At 45.5% G+C, this 20832-nt stretch overlaps 1 protein-coding gene and 1 long non-coding RNA gene across 2 annotated transcripts; one reads left to right on the forward strand and one right to left on the reverse strand.

The window, feature by feature from the left end:
- Nucleotides 1–533: 533 nt before the first annotated feature.
- LOC117758780 lies at nucleotides 534–963 on the forward strand. The gene is made up of 2 exons (XR_004613357.1): nucleotides 534–863; nucleotides 900–963. It is a non-coding gene; the product is annotated as an uncharacterized LOC117758780 (long non-coding RNA).
- Nucleotides 901–19198, reverse strand: LOC117758709 (serine/threonine-protein kinase D3-like). Its single transcript, XM_034580610.1, has 20 exons — nucleotides 18838–19198; nucleotides 17265–17318; nucleotides 16685–17143; nucleotides 10505–10643; nucleotides 9098–9229; nucleotides 8728–8885; nucleotides 7613–7802; nucleotides 7345–7422; nucleotides 6948–7125; nucleotides 6683–6806; nucleotides 6326–6403; nucleotides 4770–5046; nucleotides 2996–3048; nucleotides 2748–2820; nucleotides 2486–2592; nucleotides 2201–2362; nucleotides 1995–2093; nucleotides 1642–1909; nucleotides 1449–1534; nucleotides 901–1295 (listed from the first exon to the last, which is right to left on the reverse strand). Exons 3-20 carry the CDS (start codon nucleotides 16988–16990, stop codon nucleotides 1122–1124), a joined length of 2682 nt encoding a protein of 893 aa, XP_034436501.1. The 5' UTR covers nucleotides 16991–17143; nucleotides 17265–17318; nucleotides 18838–19198; the 3' UTR covers nucleotides 901–1121.
- Nucleotides 19199–20832: the final 1634 nt, after the last annotated feature.

A 20832-nucleotide genomic window follows, 5' to 3' on the forward strand; every position in this document is an offset into this window, starting at 1 on the left:
CGGGAGGATCTCTTTCCACCGCCCTGCGCACGTCGCCTCGCGGCGCCGCCGGCCTCCGTCCACATCTTGAAGCGGTTAGCTGAGCTGCCAGTTGTACGGCAGCCATTCACAGTGAGCTCCTCCGGTAGCAATTAAAAGCTTCAGTTACACGTGGTGGGGGGGCGCCGCTGCCAAAACAAGCAGCCGTCCTGCAGAGCGGCGGCAGAGCGAGCCGCTCGAGTTCAGGATCTGCTTAATTAAGAGATCGTTTCCAAACATCCTGCTTTTTTTAATTTGATGACTCAAACATTTGGAAGAAATTACAGGATTTTATTGAAACTGAAGAAACTGAAGACGATGATTTAAAATCTGTTTCTCAGGGTCAGTTTTAAAAGTTTTGACTTTAATATTTTCTCATCAAAATCCTCCACATGACACAAAGTTTCTTTCAAAAATATAAAACGTGAAATAAATTCTCAGGCTGGAGTCAGATCTGGATCAGTGACGCTCGAGAGTTGTTTTCTTCTCAGACATAAAGACGATAGCAGCTCGATTCTCAGCTCGTCTTCGTCACAGAAAAAATCTTTTGGAAAATCACTATTGATTTGTTTTTCTGCAAAATAGTAACGACTCATCACTTATTAAACAAATCAAAAATCTTCGGAAACTCGAGAAAATGTTTATAATATTAGAACAAACCAAAAGTTAATTTCTTGTTTTTTTTTCTCATTTCCCCCAAAAGTGCAAAGAACAAAAAAAATAAACAAAACATTAAAGTCACAATTTCTTTCAGACATTTTAGTTTCTTCTGAGTTTGTTGAAGTAAACGTGTAAAACAGCTTCATGAGTAGTAAAAACATTGTGTCCGATCATAAAGTCTCTGGGTCGTTAATTGAGCCGTTTTGTGGCTCAACAGGCAGAAAAGACCGTTATTTAAAATCTTCAGATTTCAGTTCTCAGGATGTTTCTTATAGTTTGTAAAAAAAAAATTGGAAAAAGATGAAAATTCATTGGAAAATTCCTCCGGAGCTGATTCTCACCATCGTGTACCTGCCCAGCGCGTCCTCATCGCCACACTGTCCCGTGCTGCCATGCCGACAGCTGTCATGGGGGGGGGGGGAGTGTCCACCCTCTTGCCGCCACTAGGGGTCCTCCTCCATGTCGGCCAGGTTCGGTGACATGATGAAGTGTTTGGGGTAGTGCAGCCCGCTCTCGTCGGCGTGCTCCTCCCAGCGGGCGTCGTCGCTGTCGTGGGTGATGTAGCGCTCGCCTCGCTTCGTCTCGAACTCCCTGAGGTCGAGCCAGGTCCGGTAGTCCTGCGGGACAACGACATGGAAACAGTGAGATTCAAACCCAGGACCTCGTATTTAATCTGTGGTCGAGGTGGAAGATCTCGTTTGGTTCCAAGATGGAGAGATATGTTAAAAAGTTTAAATCCTTGAACACTTCCTGTTGCAGTGATTTGTTACCTGCAGCCAGGGGTGACTCAGCGACTTGTCCACGCTGTAGCGCTTCCTCATCTTCACCTGCAGCAGGTTGTTGATCAGGTCTGTGGCTGTAAACCATTAACGAATAGTCGATCATTAATTAACAGATGGTTACAGCTCGTCGTTTATTAACTAAGATATTCTTGTGACCGGTTCTTTGACTCGTCTGTCTTACCCGGCTCGGAGATGTCCCTCCAGGGGTTGGGCGGGTACATGAAGGCAGCGTTCTGGATCTGGTGGTCGATCTCCTCGTCTTCGTTGAAGGGAAACGTTCCGCTCAGGCTGACGTAGACGATAACGCCGACCGACCACATGTCCAGGGATCGGTTGTAGCCTTTGCTGCGAAGAACCTCCGGCGCCAAATAAGCCGGAGTGCCGACCACGGAGCGACGGAAAGACTTCTCCCCGATGATGCGAGCGAAGCCGAAGTCACAGAGTTTCACCTGGAGGGGAAACGCACAAGTGGATGAAAGAGAAACCAAAGAACGAGGAGACGGTGACCAGAGTTCTCAGGTGATTTGGTCGAACCTGAGGAAACGGTTCTGCTGAGGCCAGGAGGACGTTCTCGGGCTTCAGGTCACAGTGGACGATGTTCTTGAAGTGAAGATGTCTGAGGGCCACGAGGATCTGGAGACACAACCGTTGGAGCTCGTCAGCAACAAGAAACACCCACAATTCCATGAAATAAATTAATAGACATTTCGTAATTTCACAAATGAGTTTTTGTGCGCGACCTGTGTGACCAGGAACTTGGTGAGACGTTCAGGGAGGCGACTCTTCTCGCTGGATAAGATCATCTCCAGCATGTCGCCGTGGAGCTTCTCCATGACGACGAACACCCGCTCAGGCGTCTCGAACATGCACTCCAGGTTGACGATACCGCGATGTTGGAGGTTCTGTCACAAACAAAACCAAACCTTTAACCATAATGATCTCATGTCCTGATGTGTGACTGAGCGACTAAGACCTCAGTTACAGAACATCGGATCTTCTTCATTTGCACGTGCCCTGTCTGGTACCTGGAGAATGGCCACCTCGTTCCTCAGCTGACTCTCCTGTTTGGTGGGAAACCTCATTTTGTCGATGATTTTGATCGCGACATCTCTGCCGCTCTTCCTGTGTTTTCCTGCAGAGGTCGAAGGGAAAGAGATTCAGCAACGTTTACCATCTTTATAATGTTAACACATTGAGACACAGAGGAAAACCCCTCTATAAACAGATGTGGCTGCAGATGTGTCCGTCTCACAGGTGCAGTTTCATTCCACTCGTTTCAAGCCTCACCTCCGTAAACGATCCCAAACTGTCCGGAGCCGAGGACGTCGTCTGCGAAGATCTGATAAACTGAACTGATATCCTGAACAAGAGATCAGAGCGGATTCAAAGATCAGTCGGGTCAAATCTTCACAAAGAGCAGAATCATCTCCACATGCCAGAACATCGTCACGTGAATAAATACACAAATAAATAAATGGTAAATTGCTGAATTGAATAAATGTCCTCAACATTTTGATTTGAGATTAGTGACTCACCACATTTTCTTGTATCTGGGAGTTGGACACTGATATGCTGATGGAAATTTCCTCTGAGGGAAACAAAGACAAAACAGTAAATGAATGTCAAACTGTGACTTCACTTCTTCTCCGCTGGTATGAATTATTATCCAAAGAGTATAAAATGTAAATTCCTCTCAGTAAAATGAAGAGAAACAGTCCAGCAGGGACGTGTGGAGCTTTTATTTCTTTAACCTCCAAATCATTAAAATCTCATTTCATTCCTTCCCTTGTTAAATAAAGGATGAGGTTTCCAGCCGAGATCAAACCGACGCGTTGTTTGTTCGACTCCCCGTGAAAGAGTCGAGAGGATGAGTCCCGCTGCTGCAGCCTCCTCAAATCCTCCTGCAGGTCTCACAAAAATAAAAGCCTCTGTTTCCTGTCCCCATGTTTACTACGAGCCTCGCTGCGTTCATTCAGCCCCACGTTACACGAGAGAGGAAACCTGCCGCTGAGTTTCCACTGATGAGCCGGTATTGATTTCAGATCGGTCGGCCGGGGTTTTGATCGGGTCACTGCCCTGCGGTCGATACCCGCAGTCTGATGTAGGTGGACGGACCTTTGATATTTGGGTCACGGGTTAGGTCACGATTCAGAGAGTTTATGTAACTTCATCGACAGAAATATGGACGGTGAGACGTGCACGTGCATCAGAAACACTGATAAACCTCAACCCGGTGGATTCTGTGGTTTCTCCTCTTGTGGTTTTACTCCTGTGTCCGTCCCACTGTGTCGCTGTTTGTCCCTGAGACGGTTAAACAACAACAAGCCTTGTTACATCATGTGTCCATTAACTTATTGATGTGCGTTGCTGGGATTTCATTACCGAGCAAAACTGAAGCTCGACATCGTGCAAAGTGCAACTATTTAAAGATGAGCTCTGCCACTACAGCTAATGGTTATTAATTTAATACCACGACATCCATTTAGTCATTTACTGCGGGAAATCTCATTTTGTGGTGAAACTTAAAAGACACTTTACCCTGAAGTGAATCCGAGCGAGATGAGGCGGAAAATCCTCTGAAATCCCTTCAATCACGTTAAAATGTGTTTTTATTTTTGAAAGCTCTCCACCGACAAATCCACACGACCATTAAAACACAAAAACGTACCCGAGTCTAATCTGATTTGAGAAATGACTCCATCGTACCGGACGTTTAAAACCTGCACTAACTGTCTCTAATAAACATGAAACGCATCAAGCCTGATTTTATTAAATGTTGGTTATTAGTAAAGATTAAACAGCTTCTCTCCTCGAGTCCTCTAAACTCGTGGAGTTCCTCAAGGATCGTCTGTGGGTCATATTTCATTTTCTTAACGCTTCCCCAAGGACACATGATACAAGGCACGGCGTTCACTTGTCACAGGACACGTGTGGGGACACTTCATATTTCCGTTACTGTCGGAGGGAAGTGATCCGAGGTCGACCCGAACAGACCTGAGGACAGTTTGACCTGATGCTAAACGGGGTCGACCCGAGCAGAGAGAACAACAGTTCAATTAATCCAATCTGTCAGTGTCGTGGTGGAAAAGAGCAGCGACAGAACGAATTTATACTAAAACTGTGTTTCCAAACTAAAGCTCGTGTGTTGTGGATGCAGCCTCGGGTCCCGTCAGACCCACTGGGGCCTCGGGACGCATCGATCATCCTGATTGAATCCTGTTTTGATCATTAATCTGGAGTGAATCTCTGTCTTGACGTCTTGATGCGTCCTGGACTTCAGAGGTGAAGTCCTCAGTGTCTGTTACTCACTGTGGTCCTTCCCTTTGCCGGGGCCGGTGCCGACGCTGGCCTTGGGCGTGACGGGCATCAGCGCGTGACGGATCGCCTTCTCCCAGCTCTGGCCCACGTCCCGTCCCACACCGGACGCCGCCAGGACGGGGTTGTGGTACAGGCCGCCGTTGTTCTCCCCGACGTAGTACACCATGTTGGCCGTGGTCACCTCGAAGCAGTGCGGGTTGCTGCCCGGGGGCAGGCCGCTGAAGTCCTTCGCCGGCTCCACCTGCAGGATCTCGGACAGCGGGATCTCCTGAGGACACGTCAGGACACAACAGGAAGTCACGTTAGATTTGTGTCACACACAAGTTAAAAGTCTTCAGGGAAACGTTCCTGTTTGATCTCCCCTCCATCCTCACATCTCCTCTCTTTGTTAAACTGTGAAACTCTTTCTCTTCCTTCCTTATCTGGCAGACTGCCCCCCCCCCCCCCCCCCCCCTTAAAAACCCTGAACCCTGCCAGATCAAACCTTTGAAGAAGAACGACTGTGTGGTGTCATCTGAACTTCTTGTGTTTTGCCAAGTTTGTACCAGCAACCACACCCCCCCCCCCCATCATCATCAATTCATCCTGTGATTAAAAGCCAGGACGTGCTTCAGGCGCAGGGCGGCGGCGGGAAGAGGCCCTGAAACCGCCACAGATCTCCCCCCCCCCCCCCCTGTGCCTCTCACTTTCTCTTCAAAGGACGGTTTCTGCAGCGCTTTGAGGTGAAGGTCAGCAGGTCGCTGACCGACCAGATGAAAAGAGGCGGAGGACGAGGGAGGGAAACGAACGAGGACGAGAGGAGCAGCGGCTGCTCTGACCTGAACTCACCATCGAAAAACTGCATCGAAAACACCGGAAGATCAGAGAAGATTCAAGCTAATCTGAGATCAGTCGAGCGACAAGTAATCAATAGTTTAAACTCTGAGTCCAGAGACGTTCTGTATTTCTCTTCATGTAAATGAAACCTACACAGACTGTAAATAAAGATGGACGACGCGTCTCCACTTCCTTCCACTGCAGAAAAATGAAGCCAAACTATCTGATGCGTGCGCCGCCATCTTGTACTGGTGACATCACTTGGAGTCTGTGCAGCAGTGAGGTCCCTCCCACACCTCTACCTGACCAGTCTCAGCTGTCAATCATTACGTCACCAACTAATTAAAACCAAACTTCAAACTATTTAAACCATTTTTTTTGTTTGGTCCATGTCCCGTCTGCGAACATGGACGAGGTGGGGTTTGTGACCTATTCAACAGCCAGCCACCAGGGGGCGATGGAGACGCTTCGGCTTCATTGTGGGAGCTGTCCTGTCGTCCATCTTTATTCACAGTCACCTTTATCCAGGTGTTAGAAACCAGCAGCTGAGGGGAAATGTCTTCATGAGGGTTTTCAGTTTTTCGTGCGTTCAGAGTCAAACTGTGAAAAGTGACGACCTTGTGAAAACATTCCGATAGAAACTCTGAGTGTCGCCGGTCGAACCCGACTCCCTCACCTCACCGCTCGGTTGGGCCGAGCAGCTGAAACCGGATCCAACCTGTCCCTCCTACCTTGTAAAACTTGGCTCCGCTTTCATTCTGAAACAGCGTCAGACTCTTGGTGTCCAGCCTCCAGTAATGTCTCTTCCTCTGCAAAGACAGAACGCAGATCAGAGGTTTGACTCAAAGGTTATATTCAAAGACTCTAACAACAGAGTTTCAGGTTCAGGGATGTGAAAGTGGAATTATCAGGATATCAATTAAAAAACAAGCAACACACTAATGAAGTTAAAGAAATTAAAGAGGAAAATGTGTATCTGCAGGTTATTTTGGGATAAATGTTCAGAACATCGTTTTGTCATGTGGCAAATTTAGAGAAAATATCGTTGTTAAGCCCCAAACGCTTGGTGACATTTCTCTTCCTCTCACCAGGTTGTCGCGGCTGGTGAAGTGAACCATCCACCCCTCTTTCACCACCGTGGAGCCGGTCCGCTTTGTGTGTTTGATGGACTGAACCACTCGCATCAGGGGGATGTTACTGCTGGTGCACGGGCTGCGTCAACACAAACATCACACACTCATCAACACACTCAATTCTGAAAGCAGCTGAATTTATAAAAGTTTTGTGAGCAGATCAACTGTTTTGATTTTTTTGTTTTAAATTAAACCACGTGTGACGGCCGCCTCTTGTCACCTGATGGCTCTGAGCGTCTCGTCGTCTTTCTCGCCGTCCGTGCACGGCCCCTCGAAGAAGAGCTTGTCCTCAGGGGTGGACTCGTCCTGGTCGTCCATGCTCTGACCTCCGTCGCTGTTCACGTCGCAGTTGTCCACCTCCATCGTTGCCTCGGAGTCCAGACTGGGACTGGCCGGTTCTGCAGAGTCAGGAAACAAAACCCACAATGGACAACTTTGAATCAAAGAGATTTAATGTAGAGTTCCTCTAATGACCACTAGGAGACAACCTAAAAACTGCGTTCACCGCTGATCGATTATCACTATAAATATATTGATTAAAGCCTCTTTAAAGCTTCAGGTTTCTAACAGTAGATGACGTTAATGGTTCGACTCCTCGAAACGTGAAACCAACTCACCTCCGTTAAAGTCGACCTCGCCCAGACAGTCTCGAGGAACTTTGGCTGCACATCTCTTGTGGCAGTTAAATTTACAATCTGAAGAAACAGAAACACACGCGTGAATCTGATGGGTCGAAAAAAACCGATCAGCCTGAAGGCATCATCCTGAAAACTGTGGAATGAGCAGCAGATCAAACTGTGATGACGAGATCTTCGTTCACCACAGGAATCACTCAGAGAACATCTTGTCATTTGAGATTCTAGATCATTTTAGCTGAGTCGTCACCCTTGCACTGCATCCCCTGGCGGAAGAGTCCCTTCAGCAGCCGTTTGCAGAACTGGCAGATGGTGGGACGAGTGTACGTGTGCACGGAGAAGGTGTGAGGGACTTTGACCCGGCCCAGGACCATCTTCTCCATCCAGATGGGACGGCCGCTGAGCAGGGAGTTACGCTTCGCGGCGCCCAGGAGGGGGCGTTGCTGAGGGAGAGAGGAGAAGAAAGAGAGGAGATCGAGAAATGAACTGAAGAGTTTCCTCATTTACTGAAAGCGTCTGATTTGACCAACAAGAACTCCTTGTGTCCGTGCTGGAGGTTCAGTCACTTGTGGAGAGTTGAGATGTTCATTGGTCACGAGGACTGAATGAGCTGTGTGTCATCAGCGCAGCAGTGAGAGTGCACGTGGTGTTTGTGGATGATAAGGTGGGGGGGGGGCATATAGATGGACAATATAATGCGACCTAAGATTGGACCCTGCGGGACACCATACCTCGTTTGAGGGGGTTGAGACGCCAGAAGTAAGGGAGCGATTTACAATTTCTAGAATGAAAAGGAGCAAGAGTCTACTTCAGTGTGTGTGTGTGTGTGTGTGTGTGTGTGTGTGTGTGTATATATAAAACACAGGGTGTTTGTTCCAGTGAGTGTGAAGCTGAACAGGATGGAAAATCAGGTGGTTCGCCTCCAGCCTCCAGCCATCACATGTGTGTGTGTGTGGGGGGGGGGGACTAGTTAGTTGGTTGCACAACCTTTACATCTGCTGCTGAAACTGTGTTTTCACTCATTCTGTCAGAAATGAATCAAACTTTCACTTCGCTAAAAGAAACAACTCATCATCATGTGACTGAAGCTGCAAGAAAACCTCCAGAGACCAGGATGCAACAGTCCCTTCAGTTAAAGACGTACTGACACCGGTATAAAGGTCGGGGGTCGGGGGTCGGGGATCGAACTGACGAGACTTTGAGGTCAGTTTATTTAAAGCAGCAATAATCAATTTCTCTATGAAGACGTGAGAGGAGTCACTAAACTTCAGAGAATCATTTAAATATAGAAATATACAATTTCTATGTTACAGACAAAGATTTTCTCTCGTGAGTCTCCAGCAGCTCAGAGAATAATGAACCCACCTCCTCCTGCGGCGCCGGTATGAACTCCGTGGAAGGCGGACGGGCGATGGACATGACGGAGCCCGGCAGAGACACGTTGGACAGGCGCCTCTTCTTCACGCCGCTGCAGTTGTTGGGGATCTTGAACGCACATCGTTTGTGGTAGTTCAGTCCACATCCTGCGGAGGAGAAACGTCATCTAATTGTTCTCTTGTCCTCAGTTCCACCTGCTGGTCAGTCAGGGCTCAAACTGGGAGAAAACCGGAGCAAACAAGAGTCTGCAGCCGTCTGCAGCAACAGGAATCCTCCTATCTCCCTAAAGGCTTCACATAGATCCAGACTCTTTTAGCAGAACTGGTGTAAACAACCTCGAGCTTCGGAGGAATCTCACCTTCACACTTGAGGCCCTGTCGGACGAGCCCCCACAGCATCTCCCCGCAGTCGTCGCAGAACGCCGGCGCCTTGTAGGAGTGAACGTACAGTGCGTGAGGACGGATCTGGAAATCCTCGGCCGTGGCGAGAGCTGAAATCAAAAAATACAGAGAAAGTCTTTTTTAAATCCTGTTTCTTTACCACTTCCTGGAAATGTTTTCAGACGACTTGTTTTGAATCGATCCAACTCAAGACTGAACTTTTTAATCAGGACTTTGATCGTCGACTATTTAACGTTTCAGATGTTAGTTTGGATGTTGGATGAAAACACTACGAGTGAAGCAGCAGATAATCTTTGCAGCTTCGTTAGGAAACAGATTGTTAATTGATTTGTGATCATTTTGTGGATTGAACTTTGAGGAACAGGAACCGGTTGAGTTTTAGTTTCTGAGTTCACACCTTTTTGATAAATGTCTGTTTCACATGTGTTTGGGTTCCGTTAGTTTGAACTTCTTTTCTTCAGAACATTGATCTGAGTTCTCTTGTTCGTTTTATTGTCTCTGTTTTAAACATCAGTCGCCTTGTTCCCCTCCTTCAGTTCAATCACTCATTTGAACTTAATTACTTTCACCTCCTTCAGTAAATTCCTTTACTTTCACCACCAACATCTGGTTTCATGTTGCCACTGTTAGGTCGTAACGTTGCATGTTTTCTTTTTCTTTCCGGTTCTTCGGTGCTTCTATACGTGAACGTAGTTGTCAGACGGATCCTCTGCGGTACCAGAGGCAGCATGAACAGTTATAAAGACACAAACGAGCAGAGATGTGCACGTCTGCAGCAGCAGCAGCAGGAGGAGGAGGAGGAGGAGGAGGAGGAAGTGGTCGTGGGTTTGAACCCGATGTGGTTCGACCTGCCACTTTGTTTTCCTCCTCAGCTGCCGCTGCTGTGTCGAGCTGTTGAGGTGTCAGTTTTAGGTTTTACACCCAAACCCGTCGAGACCAGTCAGGAAATGACATATACTCAATATTATGGTTGGGGGGGGGGGGGGGGGCGCAGAGTGATCCCCGGCGACGCTGCGGCGGACGAAACAAGATGTGAGACGGCTCCGGCCTCAGAGCAGGAGGAACAACAGAGAGGAAGCTGAGAGGAAGTCAGAATGTGATGAATCTATTCACATCGTCATTGTTACTTTAGAGATGATTATGACTGAATCCTATAGTTTCTCTCAGGTTCAGAGTCTGAACATAAAGACTTCAGATTGTTATTTATGAATAATTTTAAATCACTTGTAAATTAGATTTTCTGTTGCACCGCACACGTGCTTCTGCTTCGGAGCAGGACGACACTGATCCAGGATCAGAGGTTTACTGAAGAACCGTTCGACGTGTGAAAATAAGGTTTAACAGGCAAAGTGCTGGTGATTCACCGGAGAGCACCACCTCCACCAGGTCGCCCTCGTGGATGTCCTCTGCAGACGTCAGCCGCTGCAGGATGTTGTCCGAGCTCAGGTCGTGACGGAAGAGCAGGATCTTGTCGTACATCCCGAAGAATCCACATTCTGGGAACTGAGGAGGAAGAGGAGGAGGAAGAGTTCAGATACTTACAGACAGGGACAGAAGAGGCTGCACGACTCCACTTTCTGAACAGAACATGTGACACAGGAGCTTCTGGTTGAATCATAAATCTGTCTGAGCTGTTTTATATGTAGAATTCTAAATGTTGGAAGATGTGGATAAATTCTTTAGTCACAACTGAAGACATGAGAGTGAAATACGCTCATCACACTGAATAACGAGACGTTAACTGCAAAACACTTTTCATACAAACAGTGAAAACACAAAGCAAAAGACAATGACCACAGGAAGTGAGAGAACTGTCGTCCGTCTCACTGGAGATGAGGAAACAGAAAAACAAAGAGATAAAATCATGAAGATAAAATAATAAAACAAGAAGCTCACACTTCCCTTCAACTGCAACAAATTTCACACGCTCATAAAAATATGTTTCCTACGTGATCCTTGAATTGTTTCCTGACAAATCAAAGAAAATGTCAAAAAACATCCGATCACACAAAGTTAAAGACAGAGATAAAAGTCGGAGACGGATTTCCACGAAAATCGACTAAACAAAGAAACGGACGGGGGGGGGGAACAGAACCTCATCGGACGTAGTAATTTACTCAATTATAGAAAGTAATGGGATTACTGCAGAATGAAGGTGTATAATAAATGCAATTTAAAAACCAGATGTGAATCAAACACCAAACTAGATTTATCGCCTTCGCCAACCAATCACGATGCAGATCACATTCATGTCAGTCCAAACTAAACTATGACTTTCAAGGAACTTAAATGTTTTTTGTCATAATCAGCGTATGAATTCTTTGTGAGGTCACGGTGACCTTTGACCTCTGACCACCGCACTCTTATCAGCTCATCTTTGAGTCCAAGCAAAACGTTTCTGCCAGATTTAAAGTGATTCCCTCAAGATGTTCCTGAGATATCACATTCAAGAGGCTGAAGACAGTGACCTCTGACCTCTGACCACCAGGTCATCTGGAAACATGGCGCCCAACCGCGTTTCCCTGAGGCGACAAGTCGAGAAGAGTCTGAGGTGCAACAATCAATCCACTGATCGGTGCATGTGATGTTCACTGTAAACTGGGATTTTAAAAGATAAAACTCTGGTTTAATAAAAAACAACCATTAAAATGTAGGAAAAACAAAAATCTGTTATCTAGTTTATGTATTTCATGTATAAATCAACAGTTCGACCTGAGGGTGGCACTAAAAGTCCTCCCGCCTTGTGACCTTTGACCCCACATAACAGATCTCGACGCCCCGGAGCAGCAGCTCGTTCTCACAAGTTTCCCTCTTCGTGACTTTATCCTTCGTCGAGGTCGTTACCGAACGTCTTTCCTCTGAGGAACTCATGATCCAAACAACCAGCAGCTCAAACCCCGACGGCGGCGACTGAGTCAGTTTCCACAAAACAACCGTCTGTTTATTCAAAAATCTGATTTTCTGCTAATGTCGAGGTTTTCTCTGCAGCTCGAGCTCAATTCATAAAGAACCTTAAAACAAACATGTGAGCTTCAGTTCAAGTCTGGGTCAGTGTCTGTGATTCCATCGGCCAACGGCTCACAGGGAAGTTTGAGAAAGATTCTGAGAGTAAAGTCGTTGAGGAGAAAGTCAAAGTATTTTGGAGAATAAAGTTGCGGTGTGTGTGTGTGTGTGTGTGTGTGTGTGTGTGTTTGTGTGCATCTTCTGCAGGTGGAGCAGCTTCCTGCCCTGAGCTGCTCGGTGTCAGCAGGATGTCAGCAGGATGTCAGCAGAGTGCAGGGAGCATGGTGCAGGCTCACAGCAGGAAACTAAGCCGACAGGTGACGAGGCACAAGCTGCTCAGGTCACATGAACACACACACAGACACACACGCACACACACACACACACACACACACACACACACACACACACACACACACACACACACACACACACACACACACACACACAGACGGACCATCATGAATTATGGCTGAGGCCCCGTCACTGAAACCCTGCGGTCATTACCCCTGTGGCTGCACCGTTCAAACAAACACGTCGGAAACACACACACACCGTCATAAAACCAGGATTAAACCAGAGGAGGAAGGAGGAAGGAGAACGGCTCCACGGCGACGGAGCGACCACAAGTGAAAGCTGCAGTGACGACACATCTGGGCCACGTCCAATCACGTCGGTGCCGGGCGTCAGCTGCTTCCGTCTCTGAGGTGAGCAGAGAGACGCGCTGAGAGTTCAGTTAATGGACAAGAGTGTGTGTTTAATACACACTGATCCTCTCATTTATGGTTAATCCTCCATTAACCAGGCTTAACCTCCGCGCACGCACACACACACACACACACACACACGCACACACGCACACACACACACACACACACACACACACACACACACACACACGCCCTCGCCAAACTGAAGCCAGATTTTTGACAACCCCGCCGCCTCGCTCCGGCCGTCAGGGTCGCAGAGGCCTCCAGGCCCCGCGGTGACCTTTGACCCCTCCTGCAGGAGCTGGAGCAGGGGACTGTTCTTACCAAGAGGGGGTGGGGGGGGTGGGGGGGGGGTGGGGGGGGGGGGGGGTGGGGGGGGGGTAATCTGTGCAGCACTCATGCCATTATCAGAGAGACTAAGTGTTCATGGAGACCAGTAATCCTGGTTCTAAAAGGGACAACGACACACTAACCCCACAAATACACAACTGCAGGAACTTTATGGACGTATATGTTTTTATGTATGAATGACAATTACATCATCAAAACTACTTAGAGACTTTGATCCAGTCTGGAGCGGACGTGGGAAACATCGTTAAGGATTAGAGACGCAACTACCTGTTGTCTGTCAGCGACCTGCTGCTCCTCCAGCCGGAAACACACCATTGACTTGAAAATCAGATTTTCTCTTATATATATATATTTCAATTATATCAGCTATTTTAGGATGTGGCCTTTAAATATTAAATAGTATTATTACTACTGTTAACCCAAATATGTGGCAGTTTTTTGGTTACGCTGAAAACGTAGGAATCTTCTAACGTGGAACAACAAACAGGAGGTTACATCACTTCGTGTTTTCTCCAGACATCGAACATCTGGACCGGCAGCGACGTGAAGAGCACAAACACATCAACCTGCCGCCGTCTTCCGCTGCACAACACAAGCGTCCTTTCAGCGCCAATAAAACTCTCCAACTGTCCCGCTGCACACGTGCACTCAGCCCAGAGGGACGCCGCTGAGATGGGCTGATGGGAAATAACGTGGGTAAACGACCAGCGCTCCGGTTTCCCTCCAGCAGGAAGCAACAGGAAACAACAGTGAGTCGGTCAAGGTGGTCACACACGCACGCACGCACGCACGCACGCACGCACACACACACACACACACACACACACCTGACTCTATTTTGCTTTTGGTTATTCAGTCAATTTATACTGTTGAATTCCTGATTTTAACCCTTGAATTTACAGCTGAAGATTTGAACTTTGATTATTAGTATTATTGTAGATACAATTTTGGGTGGAAATCTCTCCATGCGATGAGACAATAATACAACAGGTGGATGTAATGTTCCACCTACTGTTTATAACCTCTGTTGTGTTTTAGTTATTGAAGTTTGAGGTATAAACTGTCGCCTCGTTCAGGTGCATTTACAAAATTGTTGTCGTCATCAGTTCTAGAGAAATAGCAGCAGCTCAGGTTCCAGAACATAAAGAGTCGTTATGAAACTTAAAGTGATTTTATGACACGATTTGGTTTCAGCTGTGTGAGACGTTCAGGATCAGAGGTTTTAATCTAACGAGACGACAAATGGAGGCTGGAGAGTTAAGCCGGATGTTTTAAAAAGTTAAATGACGGTGAATGAAAGTCAGACAGACGCTGTTAATGTTCATTAATTCAACATCTCACATAAAAGAGAATAAAGGTCAGAATTAATCCTCAGCATCATTAAAACATCAACTGCAGATGAGACAAATCCTGCAGCATCTGCACTTATTAAAAACACTAACAAAACCGGCTCTATTCTTAATTACACTGCTTCAGTCTAATGTTTAATAAAGGGTTTTATTCTCCAGTTTAACTTTTATCTTTCACTTAACTTCGAAACTTTGATGAAACACGAGCTCAGTTTGTTCAGTTATTTAGTGAAATGAGCAAAAAAGAAAAAAAGAGAAAGTTTGAAAAGGAAACTCGGCCTGAATAACGAGATTTAAACACTTTGTCTTTAAAATTCAGAAATAAATTTGAGTGAGCAGGTTTCCATACGACTCCGAGTATTTAAACCTTTGTAAGTGGGTCGGGCGACCATTAAAAAAACCACTGACATCTCTCTCTCTCTCTCTCTCTCTCTCTCTTCTCTCTCTCTCTCTTCTCTCTCTCTCTCTCTCTCTCTCTCTCTCTCTCTCTCTCTCTCTCTCTCTTCTCTCTCTCTCTCTCTCTCTCTTCTCTCTCTTCTCTCTCTCTCTCTCTCTCTCTCTCTCTCTCCCCACCACCTGGCCTTGGTAACCATGGAGACCAGCGCAGTGGAGGACGCGGGTTCCTCACGTCACCGTGGCGACAGGGAGAGATGCTGTCTTTGTGGTGCAGGTGCTCGTGCGCTGCCGTCACTTCGTTCACTTACAGATTTGCTTAAAGTCTGATCGCAAAAATTCAAATGTTTGTATTTAAGTGTCATTAATTGATTTTTGATGAATTTAAGGACAGAGGAGCAACACAAGTGTCCCCGTGTCCCACTGAGCAGCTGAGAATCATATCGAGTCTCGAACTTTGTCTGTTTGCTGAAAACAGCTGCAAAGCTGCAGCAGCTGGAAACGACGAGGCTGAACCGCAACAGAGAAACAACACAATGAGCTGAAAGAGGCTGAAACACTGAGGGAAGAGTTCCCCCCACCCCCCCCCCCCCCCCCCCCCCCCCCCTCTGCTTCTACAAACACAACCACACACTGAGCAGAGAGGTGACATAACAGCAGTAAATCAGTAAATAAGCTTCCGTCCGGCCGGGTCGCAGCTCGCAGCCTCGTGATGTGGACACAAAAGGAGGAAAAAGAGAATTCCAGTGGTCGCGTCACTTCTCTAACTCCGCCTCCAGCGTGTCCTGTCACAGCGAGGGAGACTCCTGCTGTGCGCTTTAGCTCAGCTGAGGACATTAGCATGTAGCTGTGATGTCAGAGGTTATCAGGCCCGTGTTCTCGTGGAAACAGTTTTGTACGATATCTTATCAAAGGTTTCACGATGCTACGAGTGTACGATACGATCAGTTCACCTGCACAAACCTAACGCAACATGTTGGAGACTCGTTTGTTCTTCTTTAGTTGCACAATCTTCATTCTGTGACTGGATCCGATCTTTAGTTTGTTAGTTATTACAAAGGTGTTCAGGTTTCTGTCCTGTCTATGCTGGTTGCTATGGAAATCCCTGTTGAGAGGGGGACTCCTGTTTTGGGTTGTCTGGTGTGAATGGGCTTGATTCGGTTTCAAACTAGTGTCGACCAATGAGAGAAGCCGTGTGATGAACTAACCGGAATCTGAACTCAGTGTCTCTGCACAGAACAGAGTGAGCAGCTCGACGGGGAGTGAGCTCAGTTTCGTTATGAACTGTAATTTCACTTCCTCTAAAGTTAGTGGAAGTTGTTCCATGAAGCAGAGACTTTAACGACAGGCGGTTCCACTCAGTAATCAGAGGGTTTTCCTGCAACACAACGCACAGCTGAGAGGAAACAAAGAGCGCTGACGCAGTGGCGACCAGGAAATGACCTTCCTGTGAAAAGACGTTTCCTCCGATGAGCTCGAAAACACGAGACTGTGACGAGAGACGACGAGTGAAAGTGTTTCCAGAGTGAAGTGTCCACACAGCCACTGGATGTCCCAACGATCAATCAATCAGTCAATCAATCAATCAATCAATCAATCAATCAATCAACTAAAGCAGATTTTTAAAAATAGACGTTTTCTCATAATTCTCACGCATTTCTTTCATTTCTCATTTTGAAGCAACGTTTCGTAGCACATGAAAGAAACGATGTGAGAAAACGAACTCTGCTAAACTCACCTTCTGATCCACGATGGAGCAGACGAGCTCTCTGACGGCGGGGAGGGAGTGGTCTCCAGGGTCGAGGGTCACCGTCTCCCGGGTGAGTCCGATCTGCAGCAGGAAGGAGACGCCTTGGATGGAGCCCCGTGAGTTGGTGCGGCTGGGGACCGTCAGGCTGCCATTGGACAGGCGGCCGCAGAGGGTGGCGGGCGGGCTGGGTGACGGCGAAGGAGTGGGCGGGGCCGTGTGCTGAGGGAGGGTGGCGAAAGCGCGGGGTGAGGCCGGCGGCGGCGGTGGCGGTGGCGGGCTGTTGTCGGACGACATTGGCAGCTATCTATGACGTCGTCCAGGCAGGAGAAAGTAAACAACATCCAGAAAAAGAAACGTTTGTAATGTTCGATTCCTCCGGTCTACTCGTCAGCCGACCGTCTCCTGCGACCTCCTCGGCCTCGATTCATATTTCTCACCAATAAAATCCTGCAAGAAAAGTTTCCTCTCACTGTCGGACATCTTGGAAAAAGAAATGAACCAAAAAAATGAACAAATTCAGGGAAACAAAAGTTTGCGATCCTCACGCCTCCTGCTGGATGAAACTCACATGTGCAGTCGCGGTGAGAAATCGCAGCAGATCTTTAGTTTCTCTTTTCAGCGTCTGTGGAGAATAAAGACCAGCTCATGTTGTAGTATGGGCTGTGGCCAACAGGGGGCAGGAGGACAACGTCAACAGGAAGTGAGATGTTTGTTCATTTTTTTTTTTTTTTATTGCTTTTCCTTGAGTTGTATTTTTATGGCGTAAACATGTGAACGCCATCTTAAGTCGGAGCAATAACTGGGAGAGTCCGGAGAAATGTAGGTACATGAGTTGCTGACGTCACTTCCGAACAAATCAACGATCAGAGATAAATAATGTGAACTCGTCTCATGTTACTTTTGTCACAACTTTTATCCAAAACAGATGTTTTTATGATTAACAAGTTATTTACGTGCGTGTCACAACTTTGTGTTGTTTAAATTCTCTAAACTTATAAATCCAACACTCATTGTGTAAAGCGTTTCCAACACAATCTGACTTCAAAGCTTCTGAACACACAGAAGTCATATATATATATATATACAGTATATATATATATATATATATATATATATACAGTATATATATATATATATATATATATATATATAATCTAAAGTACCACGTGTCTGTGTCCTGCTCTGAGTTCTCTGAAGCTGTGAAATACGGAACACGATGCTGCAGCGGTGTGACTGTGGAATCCTGTTTTTTATGCATTAGTTTGTCATAAATCATCTGAGTTGATTAAAAACAAAGACAATGTTGGATTTAATAACTTTGAACTGAAGGATGAAGACGTGACCACGATTTAAGACGAATTTAAAACTCCAAAGGATTCACTCGTGCCGCTGAATATTCGACACGTTTCCTTTGTTTAGAACCAAAAGAAGAATATTGTTGAACCCTCGACACTCGGTTTCTGTTTAAACACATTTTAAGAGTTTGGTATCGCACCTTTAATATCTTACTCGTCCTTTTTAACTTGTCTGATTTTAAAGTTTGTTTCTTGTTTTTTGTGTTTTCTTGGCTTGTGAAGCCTTTTGTGACTTTTGTTCCTGAAGCTGATAAATACAGAAAATAAAAGTATTATTATAGTGATAATTCTCCTCTTTGTTTCTTTACCAGCAGAGAAACTGCAGATTTTCAAGTGAAAACTCATCACATCTCTTTTCTTTCTTCTTGTTTCTGCATCTCTGACAAATATATGTAAAATAAACTTATATATTTGCCTTGTTTTTTTACAGGCAAACAGGGAAATATACAGTTTTAATGGAATAAAAGGTATTTTTTTAAATGTACTTTATTTGACTTTTTACCCGGTAAGTTGTATATAATGTTATTATCTTATTATATAGTGATATTTCTGTAGTTATATGAATGTTTCTACAAACTATTCAGCTGAGTTAACAACAGAAAACAAGATGAAATCAACAGTAAACTTAAAAATGAAGTAATAAAACCAATAATCACGATGACTTCGCACATCTGTAACGTATCTCTGTGTGGTCACATCTGGAGCATGGCTCATATAATCCAGATGTTCTCAGTAGTTTACACCTCGGGCTGTCTGAAGCTGCCGGTGGATTGAAAGTTTTCTCACCGACAGAGAGGCTCGATCCTCGGTCACATCCCCGGAGAACAGGCCGGTTCCTCCGCTTCCATCGCGGCTCCAACCAGAGGAAACCGTGCGTCAAGCTTCCATCCAGCGGAGCCTCGGAGCGCACGAGCCCAACCTCCCGAGCCCGGGCCCGGGTTCGCGGCCCTCCGGCGGTCGGTGCTCCGGGTCTGGAGGAGCGGGCGGAGCCGGGCAGCGGGTCCGTCTCAGTGACTTTATTCCCCGGTGAGAGTGAGAAAGTTTCCCGGAGCTGCAGCTTCATGAGGATCCGATTAAAACCAGAACACAGCCACAGAGCCGCAGAGACACTGAGAGGTCTCACTCTGACGGGAAACCAGAGCACCGGACCACAAGCGGAAGTGAGGAGGAGCACACGTGTCAGAGAAAAAGTTATAAAGTTTATTTATGACTAATTCTACAGTAAAATCAAGCATCGATGTATTCATTCATCTATTCATAAAAAGACTCAATCAAACAGTAATTGATTGTGTGAGTATTTTAACAATGTGATCCTTTTATTTTTTGTTTATTCTTACTTTTAAAATGTACTTACAAATTAAATATTACTCCACCTGTAAATATTTTAAGTATTACATGTGATTAATATATAATTAACTCTAATGATTTGATCATTTGTATATCTGACTTAACGTGACTGATGGTGTTGATGGTTGATCAGAAGCTAAACAATAGCTTTAAAGCTAAGTACTGTATAAAGGCTCTGTTATTATTTTACTCATGTAATGTATGTATGTAAATGTGAAGTATTAAATTATATGGTCTATATATATGAATCTGTTCTGGTCTTGATGACATGTCATTCTCACATTCACACATTTACACAGAGCATCTCTGTGCTGTTGATGTTCTCTGCCTCACATCGTGCTCATACATGCTGAAGGAGTCAGGAATCGAACTACTGACCTTCTGGTGCGGCCATCAACCACGAGCATTTGAAAAAGAAGCAACATGTAAGTGAATAACTTCAGATTCTACTGATGTTAAAGTTAAACTGGCCCCAACTGTTGTGATAAACCTCGAACCTTTGACGTTTTTACACCTCAGAGTGATTCGTCTGTCCGTAAACGATCTCTGCTTCAGTGCCCTTTCGTCACATGACGCTGTGGCGCCCCCTGGTGGTGGAAACACTCCATCACCCGGAGCAGCGCGTGCCAGATGTGGAGCCTCCGTCCTCCAGCTGCTGAGAAACACGACGAAGAGTGAAGAAGAAGAGTTTCACTTGTAGTTTCATCTGAAACCCACAAACTGAGGATCCTGCACCGATCATCTGTCAAATATTAAAACATTGTAAAAAAAAACTAAAACAACAACAAATAAACAAACGTTGACACATTTAAATTATTTGTTTTGTCTTCGACCAACAGTCAAAATAAAAACAATGAAAATTTAAATGACTGAAAAACACAATTTAACTTGACATTTCCACTTTATTTTTATAAAATACAACTGACCGTCAGTCATGTGTTTGTGGGACATGTGTGTCCGTGTCAGGTCAACAGGGGGCAGAGTTTCTTAAAGAAGCAGCTGTGATAGAAACATGTGGACTAATTAATTAATTAATACAGATGTTTTTAATACAGAGTCGACCTGAGATCTTTCACTTCAGGAGAGAAGTTAAACCACAACGACTCAAAACTTATAAATAATATATTTAATACACATGACATTGACCTAGAACTCTTAACATGAACTTATGTGCTATAGAGACTATTACATTTAAACTATCATTTTAATAATTAGAATTAAACATTTGAAGTTTTAATAAGAGGTTTGTAAAACTTAGCTCTGGGACAGAAAAAGGTTCGTTTGATTAAAGACTGAGAAAACACAGTGTTTAAATAAAGTTTGTATATTCAGCCAACAGATTAATTTAATCTTTCCACTTGTTATGTTTTCTTCTCCCTCTGAAAACAAAGATTTAAAAGATCATTTTTAATCTTCAGTACAATCACAACAGGA

The sequence above is a fragment of the Hippoglossus hippoglossus genome, chromosome 24, assembly GCF_009819705.1.
Source record: "Hippoglossus hippoglossus isolate fHipHip1 chromosome 24, fHipHip1.pri, whole genome shotgun sequence".
NCBI classification, from domain to species: domain Eukaryota; kingdom Metazoa; phylum Chordata; class Actinopteri; order Pleuronectiformes; family Pleuronectidae; genus Hippoglossus; species Hippoglossus hippoglossus.

Excerpts from the sequence above, each read along its gene's own strand:
- LOC117758709 (XM_034580610.1), bottom strand. The coding sequence starts at position 16,990 with ATGTCGTCCGACAACAGCCCGCCACCGCCACCGCCGCCGCCGGCCTCA. Across the intron at positions 10,644-16,684 it reads GCTCCATCGTGGATCAGAAG|TTCCCAGAATGTGGATTCTT; the intron begins GTGAGTTTAGCA and ends CTTCCTCCTCAG. Across the intron at positions 1,910-1,994 it reads CAGCAGAACCGTTTCCTCAG|GTGAAACTCTGTGACTTCGG; the intron begins GTTCGACCAAAT and ends TTTCCCCTCCAG.